The sequence below is a fragment of the Pleurodeles waltl genome, chromosome 3_1 (genome assembly GCF_031143425.1).
Source record: "Pleurodeles waltl isolate 20211129_DDA chromosome 3_1, aPleWal1.hap1.20221129, whole genome shotgun sequence".
NCBI lineage: Eukaryota > Metazoa > Chordata > Amphibia > Caudata > Salamandridae > Pleurodeles > Pleurodeles waltl.
In genome coordinates this window covers 839,941,896-839,960,601 of record NC_090440.1, presented here as the reverse complement: position 1 = coordinate 839,960,601, position 18,706 = coordinate 839,941,896, and the positions used below count along the sequence as shown (strand labels likewise).

The following is an 18,706-nucleotide window of genomic DNA, read 5'->3' as shown; positions in this document are numbered from 1 at the left end:
CACTAGAATGTGTACAGCAGGACACTACATCCCTCTCAAAGTTTATTGAAAGAAAACTAACGAACCTGTGGGAAAGAATGAACAATAAATGTAAAACACCACAGAGTGTCTTCAGGCAGTCCCCAGGACATGACGAGTGGACAGGTGGTGCTGTGAGTACCCAACACCATGGCACACATCCGTAGTTTAACAAGATGACTCTGGGCATGAAATGCAGTGTGGATGGAATCCGGATCTCTCAATCACTTCTGTGGAGTTTCAGTCCACCTGGGCGTTATTGTTCGGCCCCACCTGGCCTTACATTGTTCGAGTGTATTTACATCGTACTGTTTGGGCGTGCATCTAGAGCAGTGGTGGAGTCTGTTACTGAGATTTCTATGGAGGCACCCCAGCTCCATGAGGAACAAACCCTTAAATACGGAGACAATGGTGTGGTAGTAGGACATCTCCCTCTGAGGCCTCAGTGCCTCCCAGTACCTGTCATAGGAGCAGCTTCTGACTCATGGGGTTCTCTCACACCAGAATTCCCTTGAGGCCCTTTTCGCTGGTTTGCCACAGGACTGCAAGCGGTGCATGGCCTCGCGTAGGCCACGCAAAGGGGTCACTGAGGAACTCCCAACAGGGCCATGTCCAAATCGCTTGTGCATTCAGAAGGGTAGGTGATACAATGGTTGGGTGTGCTGTCTACAGCAGGACTCAGGTGCACATGGGATCTAACAGATGGTCTCTTGGTGATGAGTTTCCCATGGGGCCAGGAATGCCTCATTGGTCTCTGAAAATTTTGCAGGCAGAAGGTTCCACTCAGGTGGTGTGATGCTCCATAGATGGTTCTGATAATGCACATGGTAAGGATGACAATTTTACCATTTGACAACTCGTTCTACAGGTAACAATGTCTTGCTTTGAGTGAGGATGACTGGAGGGACTTCGTGGCTACTTGCAGTTCTTCTACTTATTCTTTGGCATGTACAGTTGCTAGCAGGGATGCCATCTATCTCAAGCAGTCAGTGACAGGTGTCTGGATGGTCACACTGTGAAGCGTGGCACAGCTATGCAGTTCGCACACTTCGGCAGCTTACTTTCGTTACTCCCTCTGTGTTATCTTCAGTGACATCACTACACCCCTGTGACTGGCTTGGGTTGATTAACACACTCTCCAGTAGTGGCACAATTCCCTGATCTTGTTGCTCTTCTTCCTTTCTCCTGTGCACCTGTGGTTGTCGGGATCTTCCGTGTGATGGGTCTGTCTCACACCTTTCTCTCTTCTTTTTTCTTCCTCTTTTTTGCAATGTGGCATCGTGCCACACTCTTTCACTCACCAATATTTTCTTGTGACGTGGCATTATGCCACTCTCTTCTCTCTGACTCTTCTACGACATGGCATCATGCCACACTCTTCTGACGAGGCTTCTCGCTGTGATGGTCTCTTCACAGGGACCTCAATTATCGCATACTGTTCATAGAACTGTTTCTCTTCTTCACCGCAGACTTTTCCTAGCTCCTGTCCTGTTGGTAGGACTTGACTGTTCACTTCCTCGTGGACCTCTCACAGGTCCTGTCCCTCCCTCACGGATCTTCTTCATGCTCCGCTCCCTGGATGGAGGGTCACCTTTTTTCTACATTCAATTCTTCACTCAAGGGGGTAGTGCTTGAGCCTCGAGGCTACGTCATTGCAGCACTTGTTCTTACCTAACTATGGACGTGCTTGGCATGGTCTGTCACTCCATGTGACCTGCTCAATGACAGGCCAATTGTGGCCATTTGGTGCTTGGTTGGCCTGCTTATGCAGCCTCGTTCGTGCAACCTTGCTTCTCATTCTCTGAGGGTTCTCTCTCTCCAGAGCTCCTGCCCTTGCTGTCAGAATGCCCTCTGCGCACCTCTGATCTTGGTCTCTCACCTTTTGCCGGGTGTGTTCTTGTGAGCTGGTGCCCAGTCAGGTAGAGGTGAGGCTAGTAAACAGTCTCTGCTGGCGCCCTTTGCTGGCACCTTGTGTGCATGTTCCTCTCTCTTGCAGTGGTGACCATTCACCACTAGGGGGTGTAAGGTGCAGTCTTCTTGCTTGCGGTGGAGGCGGACAGCCATTCGGGGGTGCGCAACGCTCGCCTCTCTTATAGAGGGCTTTCCTTCTCCATGTGTGGCCTCTGCTCTGTGGTTAATGCGCAATCAGCCTTCTCAGGGGAAACAGAAATCTGGAACTACTTACAGGTTGATGAGCAGGGCCTTGCAGGGGTCAATCTCTCCTTTGCTGCAGGGCTTCTTTTCGTCTTCTTGGGGCGCTGCCTTCTTAGGCTTTGCTGCTTTGGGCTGGGCTGGATTTGGTTTAACTACCTTGGCTGGACTGTTCTTGTGGCAGAATGCTTGGTTGGGGCAGCTTTGGGCTTCTTGGGAATCTTTACTGTCACTGGTCTCTGCACCGGGGTCTGCAGTCTTTTGAGGCGGCCATGTGTGCCTGCACCAGCTTCCAGGGGAGATGTTTTTGGGGGTCTCACCGACTTGGGACAATTGTGGGGCCGTTTCATTCAGACCTGTGCTTGCTGGGATGTAGTGTGTCGAATGCCCACCAGGTGGCGCTGCAGCCACTTCACAGTGCTGTGGCAGCCATTTCACTGGGCCCCAGCAGCCTTCTCCTACTGCAGGACATACTGCCCTTGCGAACACTGCAGAGATGGGTGCAGGAGGGGTAAGTTTTGGCTTGTCCTTTGTCAATGAGTTTGTTCAGGCAGCAGCAGCTTGCTTAATGCCGCAGGCCTCTTCCCCTATGCGGGCATTAGAGATGCGGGGGTGGTGGGCCACGCAAGGCAGGTGCGGCAGGATGGCTCGTCCCCCTACAGTGTTAGTCCTGGCCTGAGCTGCCGCATTCGAGTCACCTACAGGCTGCGGCAGATTCCTTCTCAATGAGGTTGTGCTGCTCTCTTTCCTCCTGTGGGCGGGGCACTGTGTTTGTCAGCATATAGCCGGCACACTTCTCGCTGGGACATAGCACCGCTCCTGTCTCAGTGATGCAGATGGATGCAGGGGCCGTTCCCGCTGGCACTGCTGCCGCTTCACGGTAGGTGCAATCTCTTCGCCTACGAGGTGCAGGGAGCATGCAAATGCAGGTGTGACTCCAGTCATGCACTTCACAGCAGACAGCAGGATCCCATGGCGGGGTGCCTCTCAGAGATTGCAGCATGTCTTCACATGCACCAAGTGGTGCTCTACAGGGGGGTACTCTCTGGCAGCAATTGTACACTTTATTGCACCTCTACCCGGGGTACCGATGACCCAGTGGTGGCAGGTAGGAGACAGACCAGTCTCCCTGCATGGGCAGGGATGTCAGAAGGGAGGGGTCAGGGCCACACTCTGTTCCCACTGCTGCTTCCACTCTTCCTGTCTGGACAGATGGCGGCTGGCTCTGGCATTGCCTGGCATGGGCCCAGTGGTATCTGGAGGTGTCAGGGCACTTGCTTCATCGGCATCCTGCCAATAGCGCTATACACCCTTTGCGGTGCTCTCACCGAATGTCAGCTCTGTCCTGGGGAGCTGGAGGCAAAGCAGTCTCTTTACTCTCCCTCTTCACAGCAAGGTGAGGGTCTCCTCTACTCGGCGTGAGGTGTAGGCAGTCATGGCCATGCCTAGAAGGTTTCTCCTCCACCTACACTACAGTTAGCAGCAGGGCGGCTTAGTGCATGGGGTCTGACCGGTGACGCCTGTACAGAATGGGTGTGGGATGAGTACCACAAGCCAGCCTTCGAGGAGTGTATAAAGCCAAACACCAGAACATGTCCAGCAGGACTCACTTCTGGGAGGGGTGGGCAGAGCGAAGGAGTAGGGGAGGGAAAAAAACTTAAGTTGTGACGGGTCAGGAACAAAATCGGAGCAAGAGCCTTGGCCCCTGCAGCTGAAACCTCGGGCCATTTTTTGGTCCGTAAGAATTACCCTAAACCCCCAGCACCCAGAAAAAACGTGCGAAAAGACACAGCCCTTTCTGATTTAGGCTGCCTGACTCAGAATCAGCGTGTATTTAAACAATGAACGGACTCCGTAATTTTCAGCATGACATTCTGCTGCCACCTAGTGTTCAGTATAGGTAATACAGCGCATTGGCAATTGAGTATTGTAGGTGCCCAGGTGTCACAAAAATGTGCAGTGTGCCAGAATGCTGCTGAATCATCTTTACCACGCACATTGCAGTTCATTTCAGCACCAACGTACTTCAGGAAAGATTGTGCCAGAGGATGGAACACTGAATAGAATATAACATCTTTATTGAAAGGACTGGTCGGATAGAGATACGAGCTGCATCATTCTCCGTGATCAAAACTTGAGATGGGTCCAGTTGTCTAAGTACTGGTTCTCAGTTGAAATATTTCTAAAGTATGCAGAATAATTCGATGACTCCTGTGGTCCACAGCAACGGACGTTTTATCATTTCATATGTGTCATCTATGCGATGACGGAATTAAGTACAATTAATTAGTAACAGAAGTGTAGAAGTCTAATTATTGTAGCAATTCCTTCTTAGATCAAGGGATATGCTCATTTTTTTTTTATTTTGCCGATAGTCACAATGGAAGTTCAGGCAATTAGAACAGCTGGTGACGTTTTAACACTGTCTTTCTAAACCACAAGCGATGTGGGTTCTTTTGTTGGCTTGTGATTAGATAAACGAGTTATTTATCCAGGCCTGATAACTTTTCTTCATAACTGTGGAGGCGTGCTGTGGCGAAGGCTATATCACCAGACACTACATCTTTAACGTTTCCAATACAGCAGCTACGGTCTGGAAATAAGTATGTAACCTAGCACTAAATGCTTCATGCACTCTGCAAACTTCGTACATTTCTTTCCTTTCCCCTTTCCTCACAGCTTCCATTCAAAAAGTTATATTTTTCTTTCGAGATAAAAATGATGAGACAACATTGACACTATCAGTTTATAGAAATGCAACACTTTGAGTGACAATTTGGAAAAAGTGAAACATGCTACTGATAAAAAACAAATGGAAACACTTTTAAAATACACCCTAAATAAACAAACCTATGTTTTCCTTAACCCTTCCGCTGCTAAGCCTTTCCCCCCTCCTGTGCTAAGCCTGTTTTTTAGGCTATTTGGGGTAATTCATGCTTAGGCCCCCATAACTTTTTGTCCATGCACGCTATCCAAGCCTAATTTACATCCTCTTTTTCCAACATCTTTTTAGATTCTAAAGGCATCCAGGGTGAGAAGCCAAAATACAGCTACAATTTGGGGGTTTGGGGAAAAATGGGAAAAAAGTGCTGCAGAAAAAAACATTTGTTTTTTCCCTGCAAACAGCATCAATGAAGGGTTTGCAGTGCTATACCTCCATCTTCCCTGCTTTCAGGAACAGGTAGACTTGAATCAGAAACCCACATTTTTCAATACAGTTTTGGCATTTTACTGGGACATAGCCTATCTTTCCTATTTTTTGTGCTTTCAACCTCCTTCCAGTTAGTGGTAGAAATGGGTGTAAAACCATTGGCGGATCCTGGAAAGCTATACATTTCTGAAAAGTAGACAAAATTATGAATTCAGCAAGGGGTCATTTTGTGTAGATCCTTCAAGGTTTTTCCATAGAAAGTAACAGTTGAAATAAAAAAATATTAAAATTGTGTTGAAAAAACAGCTATTTGTGTCTATGGCCCCTATTATGACAATGGTGGTAAAAAGTGGCTACCGCCGTGGCGACAGCCGCCAAAAAGACCATCGCCATGGCTACCTCCATCCGCCATAATATGATCACAGCCGGATTTCCGCCAAAAGAAGGGTGGAAATCCGTCTGTGGCCATACTGGCCGATGGCGGTAAGGTGGCGCTGCTACCACCAGCAGCGCCACTCTAGTAGACCACCGCCAGCCGTATTATGAAAAATAATACGGCCTGGTCGTGTTCTGCTGGCGGGTGCTGCTGGCGGTAGCAGCGCCCCGTCCCATCGCCTGCCCGAAAACCCCCTGGATCCAGGTAAGTCAGGTTTCTGACAGGGGAAGGGGGTGGGGGGTGTTGTGTGTGTGCATTCAAGTGTGAGTGTGTGCGTGAATGCGAGTGTGTGTTTAGTGTTGTTTGCATGTGTTTATGAATGTGTGTGAGTGGGTGTATGAATGTGTGTGAGTGCGAGTTTTTATGGAAATGTGAATGCGTGCCTGCGTGTATGTTTTGATGTGTGTGCGTGAATGAATGAATGCATGCATGTATGTATGTGTGGATGAGTGTGTGTCTGCATGTGTGTGTGTGTGTGAATGGGGGCGTGGATGTAGGGGGTCAGGGGGTGTCTGGGGAGTGTTTAGGGGGAAGGGGCCTCCTATCAAATGACAGGGAAGGATTTCCCTGTCACTTGATAGGGCCTACCACCATGGTTTTCGTGGCGTTACGAATGCCACAAAAACCATGGTGGTAGACAGGGTCATGATACCGGCGGCGGCACAATGACGGCAGCCGGGCTGGAGATTCTTATCTGCAGCCCGGCGGCTGCTACCGCCATGGCGGTTGGAGTGGTACATTGGCGGATTGGCTTCAGCCAACCTGCCAGTGTCATAATGTGGTGGTAACTACTGCCAGCCTGTTGGTGGTACTAGTGCCACATTAGCTCTGACCCCCGGGGTAATAATGACCCCCTAAGTGTTCATAACTGAGCCGCACCTTGCATTCGTTTTTCATTGTGTACCGGGCATACAGAAATTCATTGGCTATAATAGCAAGAGTGAAAAATAGGTATCAATGTAACCTATGTATTGCCAAAATGGGTATAAGATATGTAGTTTGAAAGCAGTAATTATTTGCACATCTCTGAACTTAGGGGTACCCGTTACTAGCATGTGAATTACAGGGCATTTCTCAAAATGACTTCTTATTTACACCCTGGCTTATGTTTGGAAGGCACATATGCAGGCAAATACAATTGGTAATAATACGTGTTCTACCTTTCTATGTTCCCCATAGTCTCCTGATAAAAATGGTACCTCACTTGTGTGGGTAGGCCTAGTGCCCATGACAAGAAAGGCCCCAAAACGCAATGTGGACACATCACATTTTTCCACTGAAAATGGCTTGTTTTTTGCAAAGTGCCTAGCTGTGGATTTTGGGCTCTAGCTCAGCCGACACCTAGGGAAACCTAGCAAACATATACATTTTTAAAAACAAGACACCTAGGGGAACCCAGGATAGGGTAACTTGGGGAGCTCTCACCAGGTTCTGTCACCCAGAAAAATTTGCAAACTCACAATTTATCTAAAAAACAAATTTTCCTCACATTTCTATGATGGAAAGTTCTGGAAACTGTGGGAGTCACAACATTCCTTCCACGCAGAATTCCTCCAAGTCTCCTCATAAAAATGTTACCTCACTTGTGTGGGTAGACCTAGTGCCTGTGACAGGAAATGGCCCAAAACAGAAAACTGACCTTCTTTTACCAATGTGGGTAGCTCTAGATTTTGGACTCTGCCTCAGCTGGCACCCAGGGAAACCTAGCCAACCTGTAATTTGTTTTAAACTAGACACCTAGGAGAATACAGGGCAGTGTGACTTGCATGGATCTCATTAGGTTTTCTTGCCCACAGTGTCCTGCAAACCTAACACTTTTCCTAAAATCACCCATTTTCCTTAAATTTCTGTGATGGCAACTTCCGGAATCTGCAGGAGTCCACAAAATTCCTAACACCCATTATTACCGCACCTGTGCCAATAAAAACACTGCCCCACCTATGTGGCTGGGCCTGGTGCCACATCAGGAATGGATCAAACAAAGGACAATTGGACCGCTTACGTGGAGACACCTATTGACCGAGGTTGGATCCGTTCCTGTCGCTGGCACTAGGCCCATCCACATAAGTGGGGCAGAGTTTTTATTGGCACACGTGGGGCAATGCTGGGTGGTAGGAATTTTGTGGATTCCTGCAGATTCCGGAAGTTTCCATCACAGAAATGTAGGGAAAATGTGTGACTCCAGGAAAAGTAGGAGTTTTGGAGGGCATTGTTGGGGAGAAATTGGTGTGTGGTGCATTTGAAGCACATCACCCCGGACTTCCCCAGATGTCTCTTTTCAAAAGTGACTGGGTCTGGTAGGTTTTGCCAGGTAGCTGCCTACCCAAGCCCAAAAAGCACAGCTGTTTACCATGGCAAATGGGACTATATTGGGAGTCAGCCAAGCTCTGCTGGCCCATATATAAAATCAACACCCAAAAGAGTTAAATCTCCTTTTCCTTGCTATTGGGATAAAATGTTTTAGTGCGCAGGGTGTGTGGAAAGATTGTGCCTATTTTGGGTCTTGGGAGGCACAGCCATGCCCATTCTGAGCAGCCCCCACCCCTAATAGTCCCTAGTGCCTAGTAGGCTTTCTGCCCTGACCTAGGGGCAGAAAGACTTTGCCTATTTTTTGGGGGTAGGGGCATTGACAAGGTCGTCATGGCCAGCCCCCACCCCTACACTAATAATAAAAAAAGAATTCCTGGTGTTCTAGTGGGCTTTCTGCCCTTCCTGGACTATTGCCCCATTCTGCCCCCCTCGGGGGGACATAAAGGCTGTACTTGTTTTTTGGGGGGTGGGGGCACTGACAGGGCCCCACCCCTACACTAACTAAACAAAAACATCCCTGGCATCCTAGTGGGCTTTCTGCCCCTCCAGGGGGTGGTGGGGCAGATCAGGGGCTATTGCCCCCATCTACTCCCCGGGGGGGGGCATGTAGTGAAATGTGTGTTTTGACCACTGACTTCGTGTTGCACCACTTTGCACTTGGCTTAGCTGCCCGCTGTCACATCAGTGTTCCCACATTTTGTATTCAATTTAGCCTTAGATTCATTCTGCCTATTGACTTTATCGTAGCATTAGACACTGTCATGTTAAAGGCTGCCAGTGATTTTCCACATTGTACACTGTGCATTCTGTCTTGTTTTCGTGCTTTTTCTCACCAAGGGCTTTGGTTGATAAGGATGTACTCAGACGGCAGGTAACGGCCTTGTTTTGACTTGACATCTTCAGATTGTGGCCAACCCCCAACGTGTTATTTTCAAAGCATACCTAAACTAGCCAGCATGTTTGAATCGCAAAAGGAGGTTTTTTTTCCAGAAAGCTCCTTTAGTTTTTTAAGATATAAAAAGACCCAGTGTGACAGTCAGAGATGGAGTGGCCTCAATCAGGATTCTGACGTCAGATGCCTGATAAAGATTTCCCATGAGGGCGGAGATCTCTCTTTCTCTCAGTCAAGCGGGTCATCGGCTTTACGCCATGAGAAGGATGAAGCACCTGACAGGCCCTACGGTGATGCATTTTTAATTCATTATTTGCTTTGCATTATAATATAGATACATATATTTGCTGTGTATATTGCAGTGGAGAATCATTTTGTTATGTTTTCATTTCATTGCTGTGACTATTTCAAAACGTGTGTTTTCAACATGCTAATCTCCTTTTAAGAACCTCGCATAGTGAAATAATAAATGTCTTCCTTGGACTAAGAAGTGCATTCCAGAGATTTTTTGTCAGCTCATGAGTTATTCAGCTCGGTCATTAGTGAAAAGTAAAACAGGGCAGAAAGACTGTTTTTAGTGTTTTGAGGTGGTGGCATTGAAAGGGCCATCATGGCCCGCCCCACCCCTAAACCGAATAAACAAAAAAATCCCTGGTGATCTAGTGGGCTTTCTGCCCCCTCCCACTACCCCAGAGGGGCAGATAGGGGGCTATTGCCCCCATCTGCCTTCCAGGGGGGAAGAAAGACTGACTATGCCCAAAATTATTGGGGGGAGCAAAAGCCCTTGCCCAATTGGCCACCCCCCCTTCCTGGTGCCTGATGGGTGGATCCCTGCTTGGGGATCACCCTCCTTGGGTGATCCCCAAGCAGGGATCCACTTGGGAGGGAGAGATTCTCCTCTTTCCAACTATACCCCTCCCACCTGCCTCGGTGCTCAGGGGGCTGAGATAGCCCCCTGAGCACCGGGGCAGGGAAAGTGAAATGAGCTGATTGACTCATTTCACTTTCAGTTTCAGAGAAATGATATCAGAGTGACGTGCATGCCGCTCGTCATTTCAATGAAAACCAAAAATAGCCCTGGGAGGTAGGGAACTTGTTCCTCACCTCCTGAGGCTGTTTTTGGAGAAAGGAAATTCCTCTGGTGCCTGCGCCAGAGGGTTTTCCTGCTCGTGTGCAGTGGGGCGCTGGGGGCCATCCTCATCACACGAGCACAGTGACTGAGGACTGCCCGACCATCCTCAGCACGGAAAGGGCAAAGTACAAAGCCTGCAACACTGCTGTCATCTTAACTACGTAAACAAACAGAAAATGTACATTGATATAGATTGCATGGTATTACATTGATATGAATGTTCAACTAGGAGCCCCTCCAGACTTATGCTCCTACTCCAGCACCTGGAAACCCTCACGGGTGGTAAGCTGCACCATACAAATCAGCATAACATATGAGGGTATGTCAAAAGAGTATCACCAAAGCACTGCATAACAGGGACAAACAAATTTATATGCACTCTTTGTTTATTTGACATTGTCAGAGGCAAAGACAGTGATAACTGTGTTGAAATTAGTAATGCCCACCCCCTATAAAGACAGAAACACCCTTTACATACCGTAGCAAGCTTCTGAACAGCTTCATCTGATGCACCCAGTGATGCCAGACCAATTTCCTGAGAGAACTGAGCAAAACTCGGTTCAGCTAATAAAGGGACATGTCCCAGCAGCTCATGGCAAGTGTCTCTGAAAAATACAAAAAGAATATTTTTAGCAGATAAATTTCTCAATTGAAGTATGGAGAAAAACACTTTTCACTGTGTACTGACTAAACGTCATCCCAATACGTCTGAACATGACAGCATGAGCAATGAGGAGATTGGTTTAAAAATGCCTTGATAGCATGTGACTACGCGATAAAAAAAAAAAAGAATGAATCCATATTGGCATAATCCTAGATCTATTTTTTTAAATACATCTCAGACCTGCCAGGTGTAGGCATGGGGAAACCAAAAACAAATGAAAAAAATTGTTATGAGATTTCATCTGCCACTGTAAGGTACTTTTACAATGTTTTGGAATTTACAATACTTTCCAGGGGAAGGTCTGCAAAGCTGCACCAGTGGCAGGATTCCAGGTGTAATCCTTGAAAGTCATGGGACATTTTGTAGAGTAATGCAAATTTGCATGGTAAATTAAATTCCTAATTGTAGAAAACAGCGTGGCTGCACACTTGCACAACTTCTTTCATTTTTTCATGGCGAAAGCATGCATTTTGAGGAAAACCCAGTGCTGGCCTCACACACCTGTTACTTAGAGCCTATATACTCTCACAGGTGATTGGTATGCTATAAAAACACACATTACATAACATAACACAACATTTTTCACCGTGGAGAAATCCCTTCTTCTAAACCCCACAGAGTTTCAAGAATTTCCATTCCTCTTCCCATTATCTGTATTGGATCTATGCCCACAAGGTTACTGTTCTCAAAAGACTTGCACGCTTAGAACAGGGTATTTTTGTGTGTAACTTAATTGTACATGCTCAAATGTCGTTTGTGTATACAGCCTTATGAGTTTTGTAGTATCTCTGGTGAACACCTGACTAGCCTAACCTTACGACCATAACTTGCCTGTCGAACAAACAATCTGCCATCCTGGGGTCAACAATGAAGTTCAACATCACATCTATTTTTTCTCTTTCTTTGTCACTAGAAAAGCTTTGTTCCAAGTGAAGATGGTTCTTCTCACCACTCTGAGAAGATGTGGTCTTTTTGGTAGTTTCCTACATTCATTGCATTAACTTCCGCTCACTTGACGCAGATGTGAGTTTACAAGTGCTCTGACTATGGGAAATGTCACCTCCTATGGCAATCCCATCCTCCCAACCCATCCGTTTGACTGTGAAAAATCCAGTCAGTTGGTCTATTTTGGGAAGATATAAGTGAAATCCACAACCAAAACAATTCTCAGATGTGGACTGTATGTATTAGGATATGTCATTTGAGATGTCATCAGTGATGTCATAAATGATGTAATAGACCGTGACATGAGTGATGTAATTTCGAGGTCATAAGCAGTGCATGGCTGGGGCACAAATTATATTTAGCACTGCTAATTATAACTGGTGAATTACTGTGTTTTTCTAGTTCAAAAGGTTAATGTTTTCACTGACACATTCACCTAACTATAACCTTATTTTAAACTTTGTTTTTTTTTCAGTGAATTTTTAAGTATTTTTTAAAAACAAAAGAAAATCTTTTCATCATGCTTAACTATAACATTACTTTAACCTTTGGCTTTTTCAGTGAATTTCTAGGTTTTGTTTAAGTAAGGTAATATTTAATTACCATATATAAATCCAACCTCAAGCTGTGCACTGCCTTCCTCCTCATTTTGTAAAAGTTCCCTGGGGTGTTTTAAGGCTTGGGGCCGAGCAGCTCCCCTCCCCATTTTGTTAAATTTTGGTCCCATGGGTGGGGTCCCCGGGCCTTTAGAGGCATGGGGAGGGGGGCCATGTGGCTCCCCTCCCAGTGTAAACTACTTTCATTCCCTGGGGTGGCATCCTTAGGGCATCTGGAGGCTCCGGGAGGTGGGCTGTGCTGAGTCCTTCCACATGTTAACAACTTTTGGCCCTGGGGTGGGCTCCCCAGGGCTTCTGGAGGCTCCGGGTGGGGGCTGCGTAAACAAAGTTCAGCACCGGAGGAGGGGTAGTGGGGGCTGCCATGGGCCTCTGGAAGCTTCGGGGCATGCAGTCCCCCTTCCCCTTTATGAACACAGTACACTATTTTTTTTATCCCGCTGGAGTCTCACTGGATTATTGCATTTTTTTATCATTTGTTTTCCTTTTTGGCCCACTGGGTCTCCCCCGTGCCTAGGGGGTAAGGGTATTCCTACCCTCCCCATGTATAATTTTTTTTAATGTGTTCAGGACAGGCGAATTAGTTCCAGAGTCTTGTAATGGTTTCCCGCAACATTTTTCTCATGTTGCTAGCAGCCAATCAGAGAGCTTGCTCCCGCAGGAGTGAGACTCTCGGGGAAGCAAAATGGCCCAAGATAAAAACAGCTCCCTGGTCCAATCAGAACACTCCATTTTAAATTGGTGCTACTGGGAAAATCTCTCCAGACTACACCAAATCACCAAAAGCACAATCTGCTTTCTGCTGAATTTGGTGTAATTTCATTCAGTAGTTTTTGCTGCACCCTTGCCTAAAGAAATCTTTGAAAAATGCATGGTAATTTTGCATTTTTGCCCGCCTTTTCACTTGGCCCCCACTTGACCGCTCACCCTGAAACTCTCGATGCACAAACTGGTGAAAAATTAACACCTTTTTGGAAAGTTTCGTGGAGATTCATCAAACAGTATCAGCAACACAAAAACGCTTTTCCTATATGTTAGCAGACATAACTATAACTACCTAGTGGCGACTGCCACTAGGTAATGTGTGTGTGTGTGTGTGGGTGTGTGTGTATGTGCATAAATAACACAAGAGTCAAATAGATATTACTACTCATCTAACACAGACAGTGCATCGCTACGAAACTTAAGTTTCAGTAATTACAAACTCCATCTCAAAATACAGAGAGTTGGTTACACAGAGACATTGCTGAGACACCCAGTAGTCTCTGCAGACATAAATGCTCCACAGAAGTGATGAGGTAGAGTGGTAGAGCCTAATGGCTCTATTTCTCTCTTTTCCCATTCCTCTTCCCCTGTTTCTTCCACAGACCATCATATTCTTTTGTATTTGTTAGTCACTGGTGGAGACCTTGAGAGAATGAAGAGGGTATCTTTCCCGTTGGATCCAAAGAACATGTCTAGAGGCTTTTGACCTTTAGACAATTCTGGCATACAATTATGAAGTATCAGATACTTTTAACCCTACTAGAGATACTTTTTCGAATATCTGACTGGTATAAGTGCACCAATTTTACTCCATAAACATACATTTTGCATACTAAAGTAGCTTTGCGAATCAAGCCCCTCAGATGCCGGTTTTAATGCTCTATTACTCATTGACAGCCTACCTTTAAGTCATTTAAACTGAAACTGTCATGATTTGAAAATTTTAAGAGCGGACAATCATGTTGTTTCTAAGACTAATTTCTGTAAATGGAACAGTGGACCGGGTCCCTCTGCACTGCCAGACAATCCTAGTTGCACACCACTGCATACTTTCATGGCGCAGCAGGGCACCAACTGAGCCGCAATTATTGCCCTGATACTAGAAGTAAGCCAGGCCACTTGCTGTTTTAAATGGTGCACAGTTCACTCTTTGGGTGCTCGGTGCGCCCTTGAGAGAGCTGCTGGGCGACAGATTGTTGTACAACCTGCACGGCAATCAGCCAATCATAAAGCAAGCCACTTAAGTGAGCACTGCTCTCCCCACACCGCTGGTCATGTACGTCACAGGCTGCAGGGTTGTGGGCATATAGGCTGTTGCAGCCTTTAAGCCGTAGAGACCCAACAAGCGAGCAGTACCACATATGTACTGTGCATCTGTCCACCTTCACTAGTGCCCTTCTGAGAATTACAACAGTGCTCAGGTGACCACGCGCCACGATCGAATCAGATTGCCTACAGAAGATCCTCATCCATAGCCCTCTTTATTGCCCACAGTTTGTTGCGGCAGGAACCATGTTTACAGGCTACTGCTTTCAATTCTCTATTTTCTTATCGCTTACGTTTATGGCATGACACTGGGGACAGATAAAGAGAATGCAATATCTTTATGCAATACTTATTTCAGCCAATCAAATAAAAAGACAGCAAAATGTCAAACGCCGTGACAGCATGAACGTGAACAAAGTAAGAAATTTCATTTGGAAGATGGTTTCGTGTTAGAAATACTGGAACAGTGTAGTTCAGAATTCGTCACAAAGGAATACTCTTATATCAGATTTATAAGCAGCCATTCACACCATTGAATGTAATTGATGTACACAAGTTGTAGGGGTACACGTGATCTTTATTTTAGGCAGTGCTTTAAATGGGCCGGTACTCTCCGGTACTGAGTACCGGCACTTTTTTATTTTGAGAGGGAGAGTACCGGCACATCTCAAGAAAACCGCAATACTTTTAATTGGAGAGTGCCGGCACTTCTCAGAAACAAGCAGGTACTCTGGTACAGAGAGTACCTGCACTTCTATTTTTCCATTTAAAGCACTGATTTTAGGCACCTCAAAAGTGAGGTGTTGGGGTTTCCATTTACCGGCACTCGCCAAAGCACCATGTAATAGTGGTTAAAGAAACGTACTTGGCTGCTCTGGTTTCCCAGACCGGCCCGGAGTACATTTCACCTATTAGTAGCAGTGCCAAATAAATATTGTAGACCAGAGTCCAGTAGCTTTAGTTTAAAGATTTCAAATCCACCTAGAATAAAAAACATAATATCCCAAACCATCCACTCGGATCCTGCCCACTCACACTTGACCTGCAGACCAGACTTCAATCAGCACAAGCATGGGGGAAAGCTGGGGACACAGATCTCAGAGCACTGTCCAAGCAGCCCCCAAGAAAAAGCTGCTTCTGTTGGGGGAGACCTCGCTCCCCTGAAACAACCTGACAGGGCCATCCTGCTTTACACAAGGGACAGGACCCCCATCAAATATCCCATCAGGACCATCTCACTCTTTGGCAGGAGTCTCCCGACTACACATTCCTGAGATGTTTTCTCACCCGTTTAAAACCAACATCGACCACCCCAGACCTGTCCACCGAGCCTGGGACTACCCAACATACTCCTATTCAACACCAGTGTCCAACAAACGGGCGAACCTATGTGAAAGGGTGAAAATTACTACATATTGCAATTCGCTCTAATTCCACCGCTTAACCTGGCTATCTCCCACTGTTTCCCTTTAGGTCCCAAAGACTTCTCACCTTTCAGCTCTAATCCAAGTTCCCCTAAGAAAGGCAGACAATAAATCTAACACAGTGTCCACAGCTGATCAGTCAATTACAGTGTAAAATACCTCTTTATGTCTGTGCGGTAAACACAACATCCTGTACAGCACGCATTGTTTTCATTCTATTAGAAAGACTCAGCGGGATTACTCACGGCTCCGGAGTGTACAGGGGGTCAGAGCTGTGCCTGACATACTGAGTGCAGTGAAACACTCGGAATGCTAATCCGGCTAAGAAGTCTCTGGGAGACAGGTATCCAGCCACGGGGCGGATTGTGAAACCAGTGCGCTCTGAAAAAGAGATTACAAAACACGTATTAGTTTTGTCGATGCGCGACTTCACATGTACATCAGTATCTACATGGCTATGAAAAATGATCCTATGGTATTTTTTCTTACTGTCACATATTCCTTTACAGTTTACTGCTTATTTTTTGTCGCACTTCAAAGCAACTATTAAAATTGTATCATTGTGTTATTATTAAAAAAAATCCGCAAAGGCAAACAAAAGTAGCAATATACTACCCCAAAAACTTACCAAAGCCTGTACTGCGAAAATGATTCTACCCTGCGGTACAGGGCTGCAGCAAGCGAGAGAGAAGTCATATTCTGTGTCATCACCATCAACTGAGTAGATGCCAGAGGCTTTGCAACACTAAATAAAGTGATTTTTGCTCCCCCTGCCCTCCCGCCCCTTGCAACTGAGTCACTATAAATGCTCGTACACAGAAGTCTGGTGCCACCGCTGGTGGTGCCCTATGCAAAGGCCTACAGCTGTATCACTGTAAAACCAGCTCTGTCAGTCCATAAGCATCTTTCCTGGCCTAGCTACAATGCATTTTGAAAAGGCATTAAATCTAGCAATACCTATTCAGGTATCACTATCCTGACTCCATGTTGAACCGCATACTCCAATAAACCTCTTCCTATCAAGAAATTGGTAACAATTCTCACCTCGGACTAGGCACCTAAAATTCAGTCGAGCTTTCAGGATATGCGCCTTAAATATGTAAGAGTTCAATTTGTATATAGTTAATTTCATTGGAGAGAATTTGGACATTTGTTGGTCTTTCAAAATATTTAATTGGATTTTACTTTTTGGAAGGTCAAAATCCCAGGACTATACACAACATAAATCGTAACACTAGTAGGGAAAGTGGTTTCATATTCAAATTTCTCATTTAGGTCCCAGTACATTCTCCTAATTTAATCATAGATCTTCTGATAGATATTCAGTCCCTCCTGACATGTATCCACTGACCTTTTGCTGCACCTAAACTGAGACTTTATCAGATTTTTGCTGTTCTTCACGACTTTTCTACTCTCACATAATCATCTCCAGTGATAGTTTATGATTGAAACAAAAAGTTAGAAAGTCTTGCTAACTGTATTCTTTTGAAGTTTGATAATTCACCTCATTGTTCTCTTTACCATCCCACACTAAGCCAGTCACTAGATCAGGGAGGGAAATCTACTGTATCAATGCATGCACTGTGTGCAGCGCCTCTTATAATGGAAAAAGAGTTGATCACCAACATAACTCTACTGGACAACACAGCTTTGCTAATGCCCTGACTTTCTCTCCACCAGCACAAGCCTCACAGCTCTATAACACCTCACACTCACAGCTAACATAACACACAAGCAACCTGCTCTTCTTTCACTCCTAAGTTCTATAGAAGAAGATCAGTATTCTTTTGAAACTTCTACCATACTTAGCATAGGAGGTGTGGCATAGGCACCTTGCCCTTACAAAAGCCTTATACCAGGAATGCGATTGGGTTGGAACATTGCCCTGTTGGCCTAATTTATCTACATGAGACTAGAATTACATTTACAGCTTACTCTGAAGTTTTTTTTTAGTTTTTTTTGGACCTGTCACTCCACCACAAATCAGTGAGATCCTGAGGCGGTGCTTTTCTGTCATCCATACACTGTAACCTGATTCTCAAATTCTATTGGGTCCATCACAATAACTCACTAAGTAATAGTGAGCCCATCCAAGTTGTAACACCTCAGCTTGGGTGAGGAGCAGGCCCATGATGAAGCATGCTACCCCACAGTGAGTGATGCCTTGAAGTATTTTTTTTATGTAAAGCGTCCATTTCATCCCTCCTCCTGGTTCTGGAAGATTGTTACATCACATGGACAACTCACATAGTTGTCAGCAATCCCCTTCATTGGCTCCTACGTTCTTCTAGAGTATAGCTTGATGTAAAAACATGCTTGCACTGACAAAATCTACGACAATAAGCCATCAGAAATAGTTACGGAGGCATATCTAAGTGATAAAGACTTCTAAACTCACAGTGGGTAAAGCAGAAAGGAGAGAAACACACAAAGACAACATGAGACCTTGCTAACCTCATCTACGAGGAAATATTACAATTTGATGATTGCTCAGGCAAAATCCAAGTACTCTACAAAACTGCAATTTTCCTTGATCAAGTGATGGACCATTTTCTGAACAATAGATGAACCACTGCTTTTTGAAGAAAGGAGTAAGATGTTTTGAAGCTCTTCTAGAGGAGACCCAGTATTCTAAATGAGAAAGTTCTAGTCTCAGCTATAATCATGAATTATAGTATGTCATTTTGCTCCTGCATAAGTGTTTCAATAACACACCTCTGATAAAAGAGCGTAATTTACAACTTGCTAAGCCAGCTACAGTGTTTCTAGTTAAAAAAAAAGATTAAACCTTTGATCTCAGCAATCTCCTCCGGTATTTTTCTCAATGGTTGTATGAGAGAATATTGAGGAAAAAATATTGCTGGGCCAAAATATTGTGGCAAAATTACAGAGGGCGAAAATTATCAGGGTAAGTTCATATAGGTAAGTATATATTTAT

At 45.5% G+C, this 18,706-nt stretch overlaps 1 protein-coding gene across 2 annotated transcripts in view; it reads right to left on the bottom strand.

Annotated features, from left to right (window-relative positions):
• TPH1 (tryptophan hydroxylase 1) overlaps positions 1-18,706 on the bottom strand; it is a 159,947-nt gene that overhangs the window by 23,992 nt on the left and 117,249 nt on the right. For both annotated transcript variants that reach the window (XM_069223755.1, XM_069223757.1), the window contains 2 exons: positions 16,014-16,149; positions 10,569-10,695 (listed from right to left, as the gene is read on the bottom strand). In XM_069223755.1, the coding sequence (XP_069079856.1) occupies positions 10,569-10,695; positions 16,014-16,149 (263 nt within the window). The remainder of the gene's footprint in view (positions 1-10,568; positions 10,696-16,013; positions 16,150-18,706) is intronic.